The 13,927-nt window shown below is 39.3% G+C and overlaps 1 protein-coding gene across 1 annotated transcript in view; it reads left to right on the top strand.

Annotated features, from left to right (window-relative positions):
* The window catches only part of LOC140184863 (uncharacterized), a 29,166-nt gene extending 15,742 nt beyond the window's left edge, over positions 1-13,424 (top strand). The window contains exons 2-6 of the mRNA XM_072238054.1: positions 11,308-11,464; positions 11,546-11,629; positions 11,720-11,808; positions 11,911-12,069; positions 12,432-13,424. Of these exons, the coding sequence (XP_072094155.1) occupies positions 11,308-11,464; positions 11,546-11,629; positions 11,720-11,808; positions 11,911-12,069; positions 12,432-13,424 (1,482 nt within the window). The remainder of the gene's footprint in view (positions 1-11,307; positions 11,465-11,545; positions 11,630-11,719; positions 11,809-11,910; positions 12,070-12,431) is intronic.
* The last annotated feature ends 503 nt before the right edge of the window (positions 13,425-13,927 follow it).

The raw sequence follows: 13,927 nt of genomic DNA, 5'->3' as shown, positions 1-13,927 counted from the left end.
GCTGGGCTAATGCCCTTAAGATCACTTATGGACCACCCAAGAGCTGTCTTGTGTGTCCTTAGCACTTGAATTAGTGCTTCCTCTTCCTGTGGATTTAAAGCAGAGCTTATGATCACTGGAAAAGTATCACCTTCTCCCAGAAATGCATATTTCAGGGATGGTGGTAGTGGCTTGAGCTCGGGTTTAGGAGGCTTATCCTCTTCTTGAGGAATTTTCAGAATTTCTTTTATTTCCTTTAGTTCCTTCAGATCAGGCTGAACATCTTTAAAGATGTTCTCTAGCTCTGATTCGAGACTTTCAGTCATATTGACCTCCTCTACCAAAGAGTCAATAATATCAGTGCTCATGCAGTCATTTGATGTGTTTGGATGCTGCATAGCTTTGACAACATTCAACTTGAACTCATCCTCATTGACTCTCAGGGTTAATTCCCCTTTTTGGACGTCAATGAGAGTTCGTCCAGTTGCTAGGAAGGGTCTTCCTAGGATGAGAGTTGCACTTTTGTGCTCCTCCATTTCCAGCACTACAAAGTCAGTTGGAAAGGCAAATGGCCCAACCTTGACAATCATGTCCTCAATTATGCCTGATGGGTATTTAATGGAGCCATCAGCAAGTTGGAGGCATATCCGGGTTGGTTTGACTTCTTTAGTCAACCCAAGCTTTCTGATAGTGGATGCAGGTATTAGATTGATACTTGCTCCAAGTTCACATAGGGCTGTCTTGGTACAAGCACCTTCTAATGTGCATGGTATCATAAAGCTTCCTGGATCTTGAAGCTTCTCTGGTAAGCTCTTCAGAATGACTGCACTACATTCTTCAGTGAGAAACACTTTTTCAGTTTCTCTCCAATCCTTCTTATGACTTAAGATCTCTTTCATGAACTTAGCATAAGAGGGTATTTGCTCAAGTGCTTCTGCAAACGGAATCTTTATTTCAAGAGTTCTGAGATAGTCTGCAAAGCGGGTAAATTGCTTATCCTGTTCTGCTTGGTGGAGTTTCTAAGGATAAGGCATCTTGGCTTTATACTCTTCAACCTTAGTTGCTGCAGGTTTATTTCCTACAGAAGTGGTTGGAGAACCTGCTTAAGGGGGTTGTTATCAGCACTTGCAAGTGTCTGACCCCTTTATGGCATTTGAACGCCAGGATTGGGTGCCTTTTGGGCGTTTAACGCCAGATTGCAACCTTTTTCTGGCATTTGAACGCCAGAATTGGCTACCCATTGGGCGTTTAACGCCACTTTCTTACCCTTTTCTGGCGTTTGAACGCCAAATCATTCCTCTCTGGGCTCTTACTGTCCTCAGAGGGATTTTGGGTAGTTGGTGGGTCATCCTCTGTCAGTTGTTCCTTTCTTAGCTTTCTACTGCTTTGAGTTGATACATTCAATGTCTTCCCATTCCTTAATTTAACAGCTTGGCATTCTTCTGTTATCTGTTTAGATAGTTGCTGTCTTGTCTGATTTAATTGTGCTTCCATATTCTTGTTAGCAGTTTTAGTTTCTTGGAGCATCTCTTTAAATTCTGCTAACTGTTTTGTCATCATGAGTAATTTCTGATTAAGCTCAACCATCTGTTCTTGAGGGTTAGGATCAGTAGTTACTGCCATAGCTTCTTCTTTTATAGAGGACTCACTGCTTGAGTATAAATGTTGATTTCTAGCAACCGTATCTATGAGCTCTTGAGCTTCTTTAATCGTCTTCCTCATGTGTATAGATCCACCAGCTGAGTGGTCTAAAGACATCTGAGCTTTTTCTGTAAGCCCATAATAGAAGATGTCTAACTGTACCCACTCTAAAAATATTTCAGAGGGGCATTTCCTTAGCATACCTATATACCTCTCCCAGGCATTATAAAGGGATTCATTATCCTCTTGTTTAAAGCCTTGGATGTCCAGCCTTAGCTGTGTCATCCTTTTTAGAGGGTAAAATTGATTCAGGAATTTGTCTAATAACTGTCTCCATGTTTTTATGCTTGCTGTGGGTTGGTTATTCAACCACCTCTTAGCTTGATCTTTTACAGCAAATGAAAACAGTAACAATCTGTAGACATCCTGATCCACTTCTTTATCATGTACTGTGTCAGCAAGTTGTAAGAACTGTGCCAGAAACTCAGTAGGTTCTTCCTGTGGAAGACCGGAATATTGGCAATTTTGCTGCACCATGATAATGAGTTGAGGATTTAGCTCAAAGCTGCTTGCTTTAATGGGAGGTATACAGATGCTACTACCATATGCAGCTGTAATGGGGTTAGCGTATGACCCCAGAGTCCTTCTGGACTGCTCAATTCCACTTAGGTCCATGATGGAGAAAGGGAGATGATGTGGATATTATTTTATTTTATTATTATTATATATTTTTTTTAATTAAGTGTAACCGAATAAAATAACATAAATAAAAATTCAAAAACCAAAAGAGAATAAAATCAAAGCAAATTGAAAGCTAAATTAATTAATTAATTAAAACGATTTTGGAATTAGCAATTTAAAAAGATATGATTGAAGAAATTAAAAAGATTTGATTTTTGAAAAAGATTTGAAAAGATCAATTTTTGAAATTAGAATTTTGACTTGACTAAAAAAAATATGATTTTGAAAGAGATTTGATTTTTTTGAAGTGAGGAAAGAGAAAAACAACAAAATGACACCAAACTTAAAATTTTTAGAAAATCAAACACAAATTTTCGAAAATTTTAAAGGAAAACACAAAGAAGACACCAAACTTAAAATATGAAACTAAAATCAAATAAAAGACTCTAAACCAACAAAAATAAAATATTCCTAATCTAAGCAACAAGATAAACCGTCAGTTGTCCAAACTCGAACAATCCCCGGCAACGGCGCCAAAAAATTGGTGCACGAAATTGCAATCACACTTTTGCAATTCCGCACAACTAACCAGCAAGTGCACTGGGTCGTCCAAGTAATACCTTACGTGAGTAAGGGTCGATCCCACGGAGATTGTTGGCTTGAAGCAAGCTATGGTTATCTTGTAACTCTTAGTCAGGATATTAATAATTCTCAGGTTTAATTGTGAAAAGTAAAAGAACATGAAATAAATACTTGTGTTTTGCAGTAATGGAGAACAGGTTGAGGTTTTGGAGATGCTCTATCTTCTGAATCTCTGCTTTTCTACTGTCTTCTTCTTCATACACGCAAGGCTCCTTCCATGGCAAGCTGTATGTAGGGTTTCACCATTGTCAATGGCTACCTCCCATCCTCTCAGTGAAAATGTTCAACGCGCTCTGTCACAACACGGCTAATCATCTGTCGGTTCTCAATCAGGTTGGAATAGAATCCAGTGATTCTTTTGTGTCTGTCACTAACGCCCAGCCCTCGGGAGTTTGAAGCTCGTCACAGTCATTCAATCCTTGAATCCTACTCAGAATACCACAGACAAGGTTTAGACCTTCCGGATTCTCTTGAATGCCGCCATCAATTCTAGCTTATACCACGAAGATTCCGATTAAGGGATCCAAGAGATATTCACTCAATCTAAGGTAGAACGGAGGTGGTTGATGACAAGTCATCTTAGCCTAGTTTCACTAGTCTTTTTCCTTTGTTTTCATTTAGTTTTGTGCACTTTCTTAAGCCATAAGTAAGTCAATTGGGTTGAAATTCATGTTTCCTTTGATTCAATCAACCATGGATAAATTGATGCATTTTCATGAGTTTTTGCACCATAATTGCTCACATGACAAGAAGAAGAATAACTCTCATGATTATGCCATAGCTTTGATACAATTGTTGATTGATGATAGGTGAAATAAAGCTTGGAAGAAGGTTGCAAGAATAGGCTTGAAAAGAGGGATTCACGTTTGAGCTAACGTTTGACTCAAACGTTAACTCAAACGTGAGAAGCAGATCAAGAAAGCCCAGGGAAGCCTCAACGTTTGCGCCAACGTTTGCCTCAAACGTTGAGGCAAACGTTGGTTGAAAGAAAGCAAGGGAGGAAGGAAACGTTTACGCCAACGTTTGCCTCAAACGTGAGGTCAAACGTTGGCGCCAAAATGAAGGAAAATGGCATCCTAGAAGCATGCAACGTTTGTGCCAACGTTTGCCTCAAACGTGAGGTCAAACGTTGGCTATATCTTAGCAAGGAAGAGACCCCTGATTGATGATGATTGATGAGCCACGTTTGCACCAACGTTTGCCTCAAACGTTGGGCCAAACGTTGGCCAAAAAGGGAGCATGGGGGAGCCACGTTTGAGCTCACGTTTGACCTCAAACGTTGAGCCAAACGTGGATGACAGCATTTTGGGCCTAGCTGCATAATTGTTCACATGGCACGTTTGAGTCAACGTTTGCCTCAAACGTTGGCTCAAACTTGAAAGCTACATGGCCCGGTTCAAGAATTGATTTCTTCCCAACACCAAGAGCAAGCAACAGAGGCATGATTCAACCCAATTCCATCAAGGCCAAGGCCTAAATCAAGGCTTAATGATCATTTGAAGAAAGTGTATAAATAGCTTAGGATTTGAAGTTTTTGGAGAGCTTTTCTTTTTGGAGCTTTCTTCTTAGAATTTTTAGAGAGCTTTTCTTTTAGAATTTTTATAGTGCTTATGGAGGAGAGCTTACTTTGCATTTTAGAGAGTTTCTGGGAGGAGAATTGAATTCTCTTCCTCTGGGTTTTATTGTTTTCTTTTCTGCAAAGCTTTACTTGAGTCTTGGGTGTTGAGAATTTAGGAAATTTTGTCTCAATCTCACCTTGAGATCTCTCTCTGTTTTGAGCTATTGCACATTTGAGAAATTGATATTTGAATTCCTTTATTCCACTACTTGATCTTCAATTCTCTTGCAATTGTTTTCAGAACTTGGATCTAGGAAGGCATTGAGATCTAGACTTAGTTATCTATTCTCTTGAGTCCTGAGATCTGGAATTTTCATTTTAAACTTCACTGTTTAATTGCTACACCAAGCTGATTTTCATTTTCGTTTAAGATCTGGTTTAATTGAATCCATCTTCTACTCTTCCGTTTGTTGAATTTTACTTTCCTTGGTTAATTTCTGCAATCCCATATCCCTAACCCATTTAAGTTTCTGCAATTTACATTTCTTTCAATTTAAGTTTCTGCAGTTTACATTACTTGCACTTTAAGATTCAGTTCTTTTTCTTTTTTTTGTTCCCTTTAATTTCCTGCAAATCACCCATTCCCCTTTATATTCTCTGCAATTTAATTCCTATCAACACAATTTCACACAACCAACACTTGTTTGCTTGACTAAATCAACCACTAAACTAAAGTTGCTCAATCCTTCAATCCCTGTGGGATCGACCTCACTCCCGTGAGTTTTATTACTTGATGCGACCCGGTGCACTTGCCTGTGAGTTTTGTGTCGGATCATTTTCCGCACATCAAGTTTTTGGTGCCGTTGTCGGGGATTGAAATAGATTGACAATGATTAAGTGACGTGGTAGTTTAGATCAAGCACTTTTTCTTTATTTTGACTAACCCACTAACTGTTTGAGGATTTGCTTCTACTAACCCACTAACTGTTTGAAGTTTTGTCTCAACTGACTACACTCAATTTTCAAAAGTACCACTGTGTGTTCCGTTTGTTGATTTATATGTCACAGGAAAGAAGAGAGGCCAGAGGGAAGGCTATCATTAAAGAAGGAGTTTCTGAGAAAGAAGAACACCACAACATGAAGCTGCAACTCATTACACTAATCAAGAACAATTGCTCCTATGGTGGAAATCCATTGGAGGATCCTAAACAGCACATATCCATTTTTTTGAGGACTTGTGGTGCTGTAAATCTCGATGGTGTAAATCATGATACCTATAAGCTCTTGTTATTTCCTTTCTGACTGAGGGATGAAGCAGCACAATGGCTTGAAACCTTTCCCCAAGGAAGTATCACTAGTTGGGATGATTTGGTTGCCAAGTTTCTAGCCAAATTCTCCTCATTCCAACAAAACATCAAGATGAAAGAGGAAATACATCCATTCATACAAAAAGAGGAAGAACCATTGTTCAAAGCATGGGAAAGATACAAGAAAGCAAGTGACAAAGTGGGTTTCCAAGCTTTCTATGAAGGATTAACCTCAGAAACAAAAAGAGCGGTGGATTACTTCTCAGATGGCCTACTCAAAGCAACAGCAACCGGCCAAGGAACTGCAGAGTTCAATGACAAAAGAGTCAATAATCAACACTCAATTGAGAAACAACAGAATGCAATTTCAGAAAAGGAAGTGATGAATCTTGAAAGAGTGAAGGCAGTCATGAATCAAAACAAGCAGCTACACCATCAAACTCAGCAACAATTGGAGTCAATAGCTAGACAAATTGATTTTCTACATTCTACTACAGTGAATGCACAATTTCCACCATGGAAGCCACATTCTTATCTAAGAATAGGGGAATATCAACATCAGGAACAAAGGAGTTCCAATATAGGCAAACCCATGATCACAAACAACCAAAGTCACCCATTCAATAATGCCAAACAAAACCAATGCTCACAAAACATGCACCCTCAATCTCATAACAACCCACAAAATCCACAGAATACCTTTGCGACACCTACATTTTACCCGCACAATACATGTGGGATTCCTTCACAAAGTTTTCCACAACCACCAACCCATCTCATACATTTAAACCATTTTAAGAGGATCACTGACTTAGAATCGATGATGGAAAAACTCATGGAAATTCAAGTCCAGGAGACCAAACACCATGAGGAAGCGCTTAAGAAGCTTGAAGAACACGTATTGCTGTTGGCTAAGCAGTTTTCACAAATGAGGGAGAAAGAGGGCACCAACCAAGAAAAACACAACAAAGAAGTTTCACAAGTAGGGACAGAGGATAGAATTGGAGAGAAACAGAAAATCCCTACTGAAAAATTTGCACTAGGGGATAAAGTGCTACTAAACACTCAATCCACAAAGGTGTCTCCACAGCTGTTTGATCACTATATTGTGACTGGGAATCCTTCCACGAGAACTCATAGAGATCATCAAAGAAGAAACCGGAAGGAAATTCACAGTAAAGAAAGATAAGCTAAGGCACTGTGATCTTCAGCCTCCATAATCATAGAATGGAAGATGTCAAGTTAGTGACAGTAAAGAAGCGCTTGTTGGGAGGCAACCCAACCTGAGGTAGTTTTCTTTTCATAGCTATTTCAATAAAAATGTAGAGTAGTTTTATCTATAGTGCAAGGAGCTAAGTTTGGTGTTTCACACCAAAATAATTTGAGGAAGAGTGAAGGATGCTAAGTTTGGTGTTCCACCAAAAATCTCATTTGAAAACACATTTTCACCTTCTGGATAATCAGTGCCAGCTCCAAACACCAGAGAAGCTACTTAACAACTGTTTAGTTTTTAGTTCGAAGTCTGTTCTCTAGTTCATAGCTTGCTTTTCTAGTTTATAGTGTGTTTTCTTACTAAGAGCACATGTATTTTTTTTGCATATGAACAAACTGCTATATAAGGCAAGGACCTAAGTTTGGTGTTTGCACACCAATCTAAGTTTAAGAGCCCACAAACATACATGCATGCTAACCATTTTAGAGTGCTTGGGGAACAAGCAACTTTCAAAGTTTATTGTAGGCAGTCACTTGAATCTAAGAAAGGATTAAGCACCATCAACCAAAGAGACAAAGAGGGATACAAAGATCAACAATGGCGCTGAGAAGGAGTGAAGCAAGTGAACTCCAACAGGTTGTATTGTTAAGTGACTGTCTTTTATTCAAAACTGTTATGATTGGAAGTGATATTGTGTCCCTGTTCAGTATAATTTCCTTGTAGTTCAATAACTAAGATGTTTGGTATATCATAGCACCATACACTTGAAAATTGCTTGCACTTAAGGATTGGAAAAATATAAATAGAAAACATTTCTTTGAAGAAAAGGATTGAGGAATCAAAAATTCATCTTGAGGTAAGCAAAAGATTAAGTGAAGTGGTGGTTCTGGTTGTATGAATGCGTATTGAGGTTGCATGTTTGTGAAAACCTGCATGGGAGCTCATAGGCAGGAAATAGAGTTCAAAGAAGTATTGTGGAGATTCTCAAACATCTTTTGATCCAAGAAGCAGCAAAAGAAAACAAAAAAAATAATAAATAAAAAGAACATGGCCCAAGGCTCTGAGCATCAATTACTAGGTAAAAAAAAAAGAAACAAGAACTCAAAGAGTTACTAGCCTAGTAAATGCTTGTGGTCGAATTGTGTCAAAGAGAGAGGCTTGAGCAAGTAAATCCTCAGGGGTGCTTTAACACCTAATACCTTAAAACCAACTGGTTTCGGAGTATTGATTGAAAGCTTATCTAAAGAGCCGCTTTGAGACATGACACTTAGAGTCAAGGCCAAGACACAGAAATCATAAACTGCTTCAAGGTGATTATCTATAAAGAGATCTCCACAGTATCATTTGGGTGAAATTCCTAAGACCTAAGACTTCCAAGATGTGGGGACTAGTAAACACTGAAGCCCTTGCATAAACATATGATTCAGAGTTCACTCCACTGTCAATTAATCACTTCACTCACAGAGCATTACATGTCATTCTTCAATCCATTCTAATCTGACAGAAATTTTGAGCTTAAATTCTTTTCTTGCTTGGGGACAAGCAAGTTTTAAGTTTGGTGTTGTGATGACAAGTCATCTTAGCCTAGTTTCACTAGTCTTTTTCCTTTGTTTTCATTTAGTTTTGTGCACTTTCTTAAGCCATAAGTAAGCCAATTGGGTTGAAATTCATGTTTCCTTTGATTCAATCAACCATGGATAAATTGATGCATTTTCATGAGTTTTTGCACCATAATTGCTCACATGACAAGAAGAAGAATAACTCTCATGATTATGCCATAGCTTTGATACAATTGTTGATTAATGATAGGTGAAATAAAGTTTGGAAGAAGGTTGCAAGAATAGGCTTGAAAAGAGGGATTCACGTTTGAGCTAACGTTTGACTCAAACGTTAACTCAAACGTGAGAAGCAGATCAAGAAAGCCCAGGGAAGCCTCAACGTTTACGCCAACGTTTGCCTCAAACGTTGAGGCAAACGTTGGTTGAAAGAAAGCAAGGGAGGAAGGCAACGTTTGCGCCAACGTTTGCCTCAAACGTGAGGTCAAACGTTGGCGCCAAAATGAAGGAAAATGGCATCCTAGAAGCATGCAACGTTTGTGCCAACGTTTGCCTCAAACGTGAGGTCAAACGTTGGCTATATCTTAGCAAGGAAGAGACCCCTAATTGATGATGATTGATGAGCCACGTTTGCGCCAACGTTTGCCTCAAACGTTGGGCCAAATGTTGGCCAAAAAGGGAGCATGGGGGAGCCACGTTTGAGCTCACGTTTGACCTCAAACGTTGAGCCAAACGTGGATGACAGCATTTTGGGCCTAGCTGCATAATTGTTCACATGGCACGTTTGAGTCAACATTTGCCTCAAACGTTGGCTCAAACGTGAAAGCTACATGGCCCGGTTCAAGAATTGATTTCTTCCCAACACCAAGAGCAAGCAACAGAGGCATGATTTAACCCAATTCCATCAAGGCCAAGGCCCAAATCAAGGCTTAATGATCATTTGAAGAAAGTGTATAAATAGCTTAGGATTTGAAGTTTTTGGAGAGCTTTTCTTTTTGGAGCTTTCTTCTTAGAATTTTTAGAGAGCTTTTCTTTTAGAATTTTTATAGTGCTTATGGAGGAGAGCTTACTTTGCATTTTAGAGAGTTTCTGGGAGGAGAATTGAATTCTCTTCCTCTGGGTTTTATTGTTTTCTTTTCTGCAAAGCTTTACTTGAGTCTTGGGTGTTGAGAATTGAGAAAATTATGTCTCAATCTCACCTTGAGATCTCTCTCTGTTTTGAGCTACTGCACATTTGAAAAATTGATATTTGATTCCTTTATTCCACTGCTTGATCTTCAATTCTCTTGCAATTGTTTTCAGAACTTGGATCTAGGAAGGCATTGAGATCTATACTTAGTTATCTAGTCTCTTGAGTCCTGAGATCTGGAATTTTCATTTTAAACTTCACTGTTTAATTGCTACACCAAGCTGATTTTCATTTTTGTTTAAGATCTGGTTTAATTGAATCCATCTTCTACTCTTCCGTTTGTTGAATTTTACTTTCCTTGGTTAATTTCTTCAATCCCATATCCCTAACCCATTTAAGTTTCTGCAATTTACATTTCTTGCAATTTAAGTTTCTGCAGTTTACATTACTTGCACATTAAGATTCAGTTCTTTTTCTTTTTTTTTGTTCCCTTTAATTTCCTGCAAATCACCCACTCCCCTTTACATTCTCTGCAATTTAATTCCTGTCAACACAATTTCACACAACCAACACTTGTTTGCTTGACTAAATCAACCACTAAACTAAAGTTGCTCAATCCTTCAATCCCTGTGGAATCGACCTCACTCCCGTGAGTTTTATTACTTGATGCGACCCGATGCACTTGCCGGTGAGTTTTGTGTCGGATCGTTTTCCACACATCAGTGATTGTCAGGCACACGTTCATAGGTGAGAATGATGATGAGTGTCACGGATCATCACATTCATCAAGTTGAGGAACAAGTGATATCTTAGAATAGAAGCAAGCGTGATTGAATGAAAAACAATAGTAATTGTATTAATCCATCAAGACACAGCAAAGCTCCTCACCCCCAACCATGGGGTTTAGAGACTCATGCCGTAGAAGATACAATAAGAAACGTGTAATGTGTCATGAGGTAAAGATACAATGTCAAAATATCCTATTTATAGTGAACTAGTAACCTAGGGTATACAGAAGTGAGTAAATGAAGTAAAAAATCCACTTCTGGGGTCCACTTGGTGTGTGCTTGGGCTGAGCATTGAAGCTTTCATGTGTAGAGACTTTTCCTGGAGTTAAACGCCAGCTTTTGTGCCAGTTTGGGCGTTTAACTCCAATTTTTGTGCCAGTTTCGGCGTTAAACGCCGGGAATTCTGAAGCTGATTTGCAACGCCGGTTTGGGCCATCAAATATGGGGCAAAGTATGGACTATTATACATTTCCGGAAAGCCCAGGATGTCTACTTTCCAACTCAATTGAGAGCGCGCTTATTAGACTTCTGTAGCTCCAGAAAATCCACTTCGAGTGCAGAGAGGTCAGAATCCAACAGCATCTGCAGTTTTTTTCAGCCTCTGAATCAAATTTTTGCTCAGGTCCCTCAATTTTAGCCAGAAAATACCTGAAATCACAGAAAAACACACAAACTCATAGTAAAGCCCAGAAAAGTGAATTTTAAATAAAAACTAATAAAAATATAATAAAAACTAATTAAAACATACTAAAAACATACTAAAACATACTTTGTGATCGTTGTGGACGTTTTCACCCTTATGACTCATGCAAGATTGGCTTAGGTGGTTGCTTCAATTGTGGGTTATCTAGCCACATTGCGAGGGATTGCACTCATGGGAGAAATCAGAATGTGGGCCAGAGTCAGCATCAAGGTCGAGTCTTTGTTGTGAATGCCAAGGATGCTTCTAAGGCGGATCCATTGATGAAAGGTATATGTCTAATAGGTGATAAATCCTTAGTTGCATTATATGATACTGGAGCTTCGCATTCATTTATTTCATTTGCTAAAGTTGAGGAATTAGGCTTGAAAGTATTAGAGTTACCTTTTGATCAACATGTACATACTCCACATCAAACAGTTATGACTAGGTCAGGTTGTAGACAAGTAGGTTTCAAGCTTGAGGGAAGAGACTTTTTGCATGACTTGATCTGTTTGCCGATGGTTGGATTGGAAATGATTTTAGGGTTTGATTGGTTATCGAAGAATCGGGTTTTGTTAGATTGCTTTGAACGGACTATTTGGTTTATGCCGGAAGGAGAGAAGGGAGCAGTGGTAGCTATGAGGTATTACCTGAACTTTGTAATGGTGCATTGTAGTGGGTAGGAGTGTTAGGGTTATATTCTGTTGGCTGCTAATGCGTTGGGTGATGCCCAGAACTTAAGTCAGATTTCAGTGGTTAGAGATTTTCCAGAAGTGTTCCCGGAAGATATCCCTGGGTTCCCACCTCAAAGGGAAATTGAACTTGCAATTGAATTGGTGCCGGGAGTTAGACCAGTGTCGATTGCGGCGTATATAATGGCTCTGATAGAGCTGGTATAATTAAAGATTCAGTTGGAAGAGCTTCTGAATAAGAGGTTCATTCGACCGAGTGTATCACCGTGGGAAGCGCCAATTTTATTGGTAAAGAAGAAGGATGGAGGGATGCGTTTGTACGTGGATTACTGACAGTTAAATAAAGTGACAGTGAAGAACAAGTATCCGCTGCCAAGGATAGATGACTTAATGGATCAATTTCAAGGAGCTGGAGTGTTTTCTAAGATTAATTTGAGATCCGGTTACCATCAGATAAGGGTGAAGGAGGATGATATCCTTAAGACTACATTTAGAACATGTTATGGACACTACGAGTTTACAGTGATGTCCTTTGGGTTAACAAATGCACATGCTGTTTTCAGGAAAATATGAACAGAGTCTTTCGTCCCTTTTTGGACAAATTTGTGGTGATTTTCATAGATGACATCTTAGTTTACTCTAAGACGGCAAAGGAGTATGAGGAACACTTGAGGATTGTGTTGCAAATCTTAAAGGAACAAAAGTTGTATGCTAAATTGTCAAAGTGCGAGTTCTGGAAGGAGGAAGTAAAGTTCTTAGGCCACATGGTGAGTAAAGGAGGAATAGTTGTAGATCCTTCTCTGGTGGAAGCGGTGATGGAATGGGAAAGACCGACAATGGTGACGGAAGTCAGAAGCTTCTTGGGTTTAGCCGGATATTATAGGAGGTTTATTGAAGGATTTTCTTGGATTGCCTTACTGATGACAAAATTGACAAGGAAAGAAGTGCCATTCGTATGGACGTCGGAGTGCGAAGAGAGTTTTCAGACTTTAAAGCGGAGATTAACTTCAGCACCTGTTTTGATCTTACCAGAACTGCATGAACCATTTGAAGTATATTGTGATGCTTCTTTGAAGGGTCTGGGTTGCGTGTTGATGCAACACCGGAATGTGGTGACTTACGCATCGCGTCAGCTGAGACCGCATGAGGTGAATTACCCAACTCGTGACTTGGAATTAGCGGCGCTTGTGTTTGCTTTGAAGATTTGGAGACACCACTTGTACGGAGTAAGGTTTAGTGTCTTTTCCGATCATAAGAGTCTCAAGTACATCTTTGATCAGAAAGAGCTAAATATGCGCCAGAGAAGGTGGATGGAATTGCTTAAATATTATGATTTCGAATTGAGTTACCATCCTAGAAAGGCGAACATGGTAGCAAATGCTTTGAGTCAGAAATCTTTAACAATTGCTTGGATGAGAATCAAGGAAGAAGAGCTAGTGGATAAGTTTGGGGATCTTAAGCTGGATATTGGTGAAGTGGCCAGAAGAGCTTGTTTGAACCAGTTACAGATCTCAAGCACGTTTAAATCAAAAAATACAAAGGGCTCAGCAAGATGAGCAGAAGCTTCAGCAATTATTTCAACCACTTGGTGATATAAAGCGTGAAGAATTCACTAAGGATGATGAAGGGTTATGGAGATACAAGGGAAGAATTTGCATACCGGATGTAGGTAGTTTGAGGCCGGACTTGTTGTCGGAAGCTCACAATAGTGGATTTTCTATTCATCCCGGAAGCACGAAGATGTATTATGGCTTAAAGAAGATGTTCCGGTGGCCTAGGATGAAAGGTGATGTAGCAACAGTGGTATCCAAGTGCCTAACTTGCTAGAAAGTAAAGATAGAACACCAGAAACCGTCAGGAATGCTACAGCCTCTTGAGATTCCTCAGTGAAAATGGGAAGGAATTGCAATGGATTTTGTGACCGGTTTACCAAGGACTAGGTTGGGATTTGATGCAATTTGGGTGATTGTGGATCGCTTAACCAAATCCGCTCATTTTCTGCCTATCCGAGTAAACTGTTCTATGGAAGAGCTGGCGAGATTGTACATCAAGGAGATAG

Source organism: Arachis hypogaea, chromosome 5 (assembly GCF_003086295.3).
Source record: "Arachis hypogaea cultivar Tifrunner chromosome 5, arahy.Tifrunner.gnm2.J5K5, whole genome shotgun sequence".
NCBI classification, from domain to species: Eukaryota; Viridiplantae; Streptophyta; class Magnoliopsida; order Fabales; family Fabaceae; genus Arachis; species Arachis hypogaea.
Note: the sequence above shows the minus strand (reverse complement) of the source record. Positions and strands in the feature narration are given on the sequence as shown.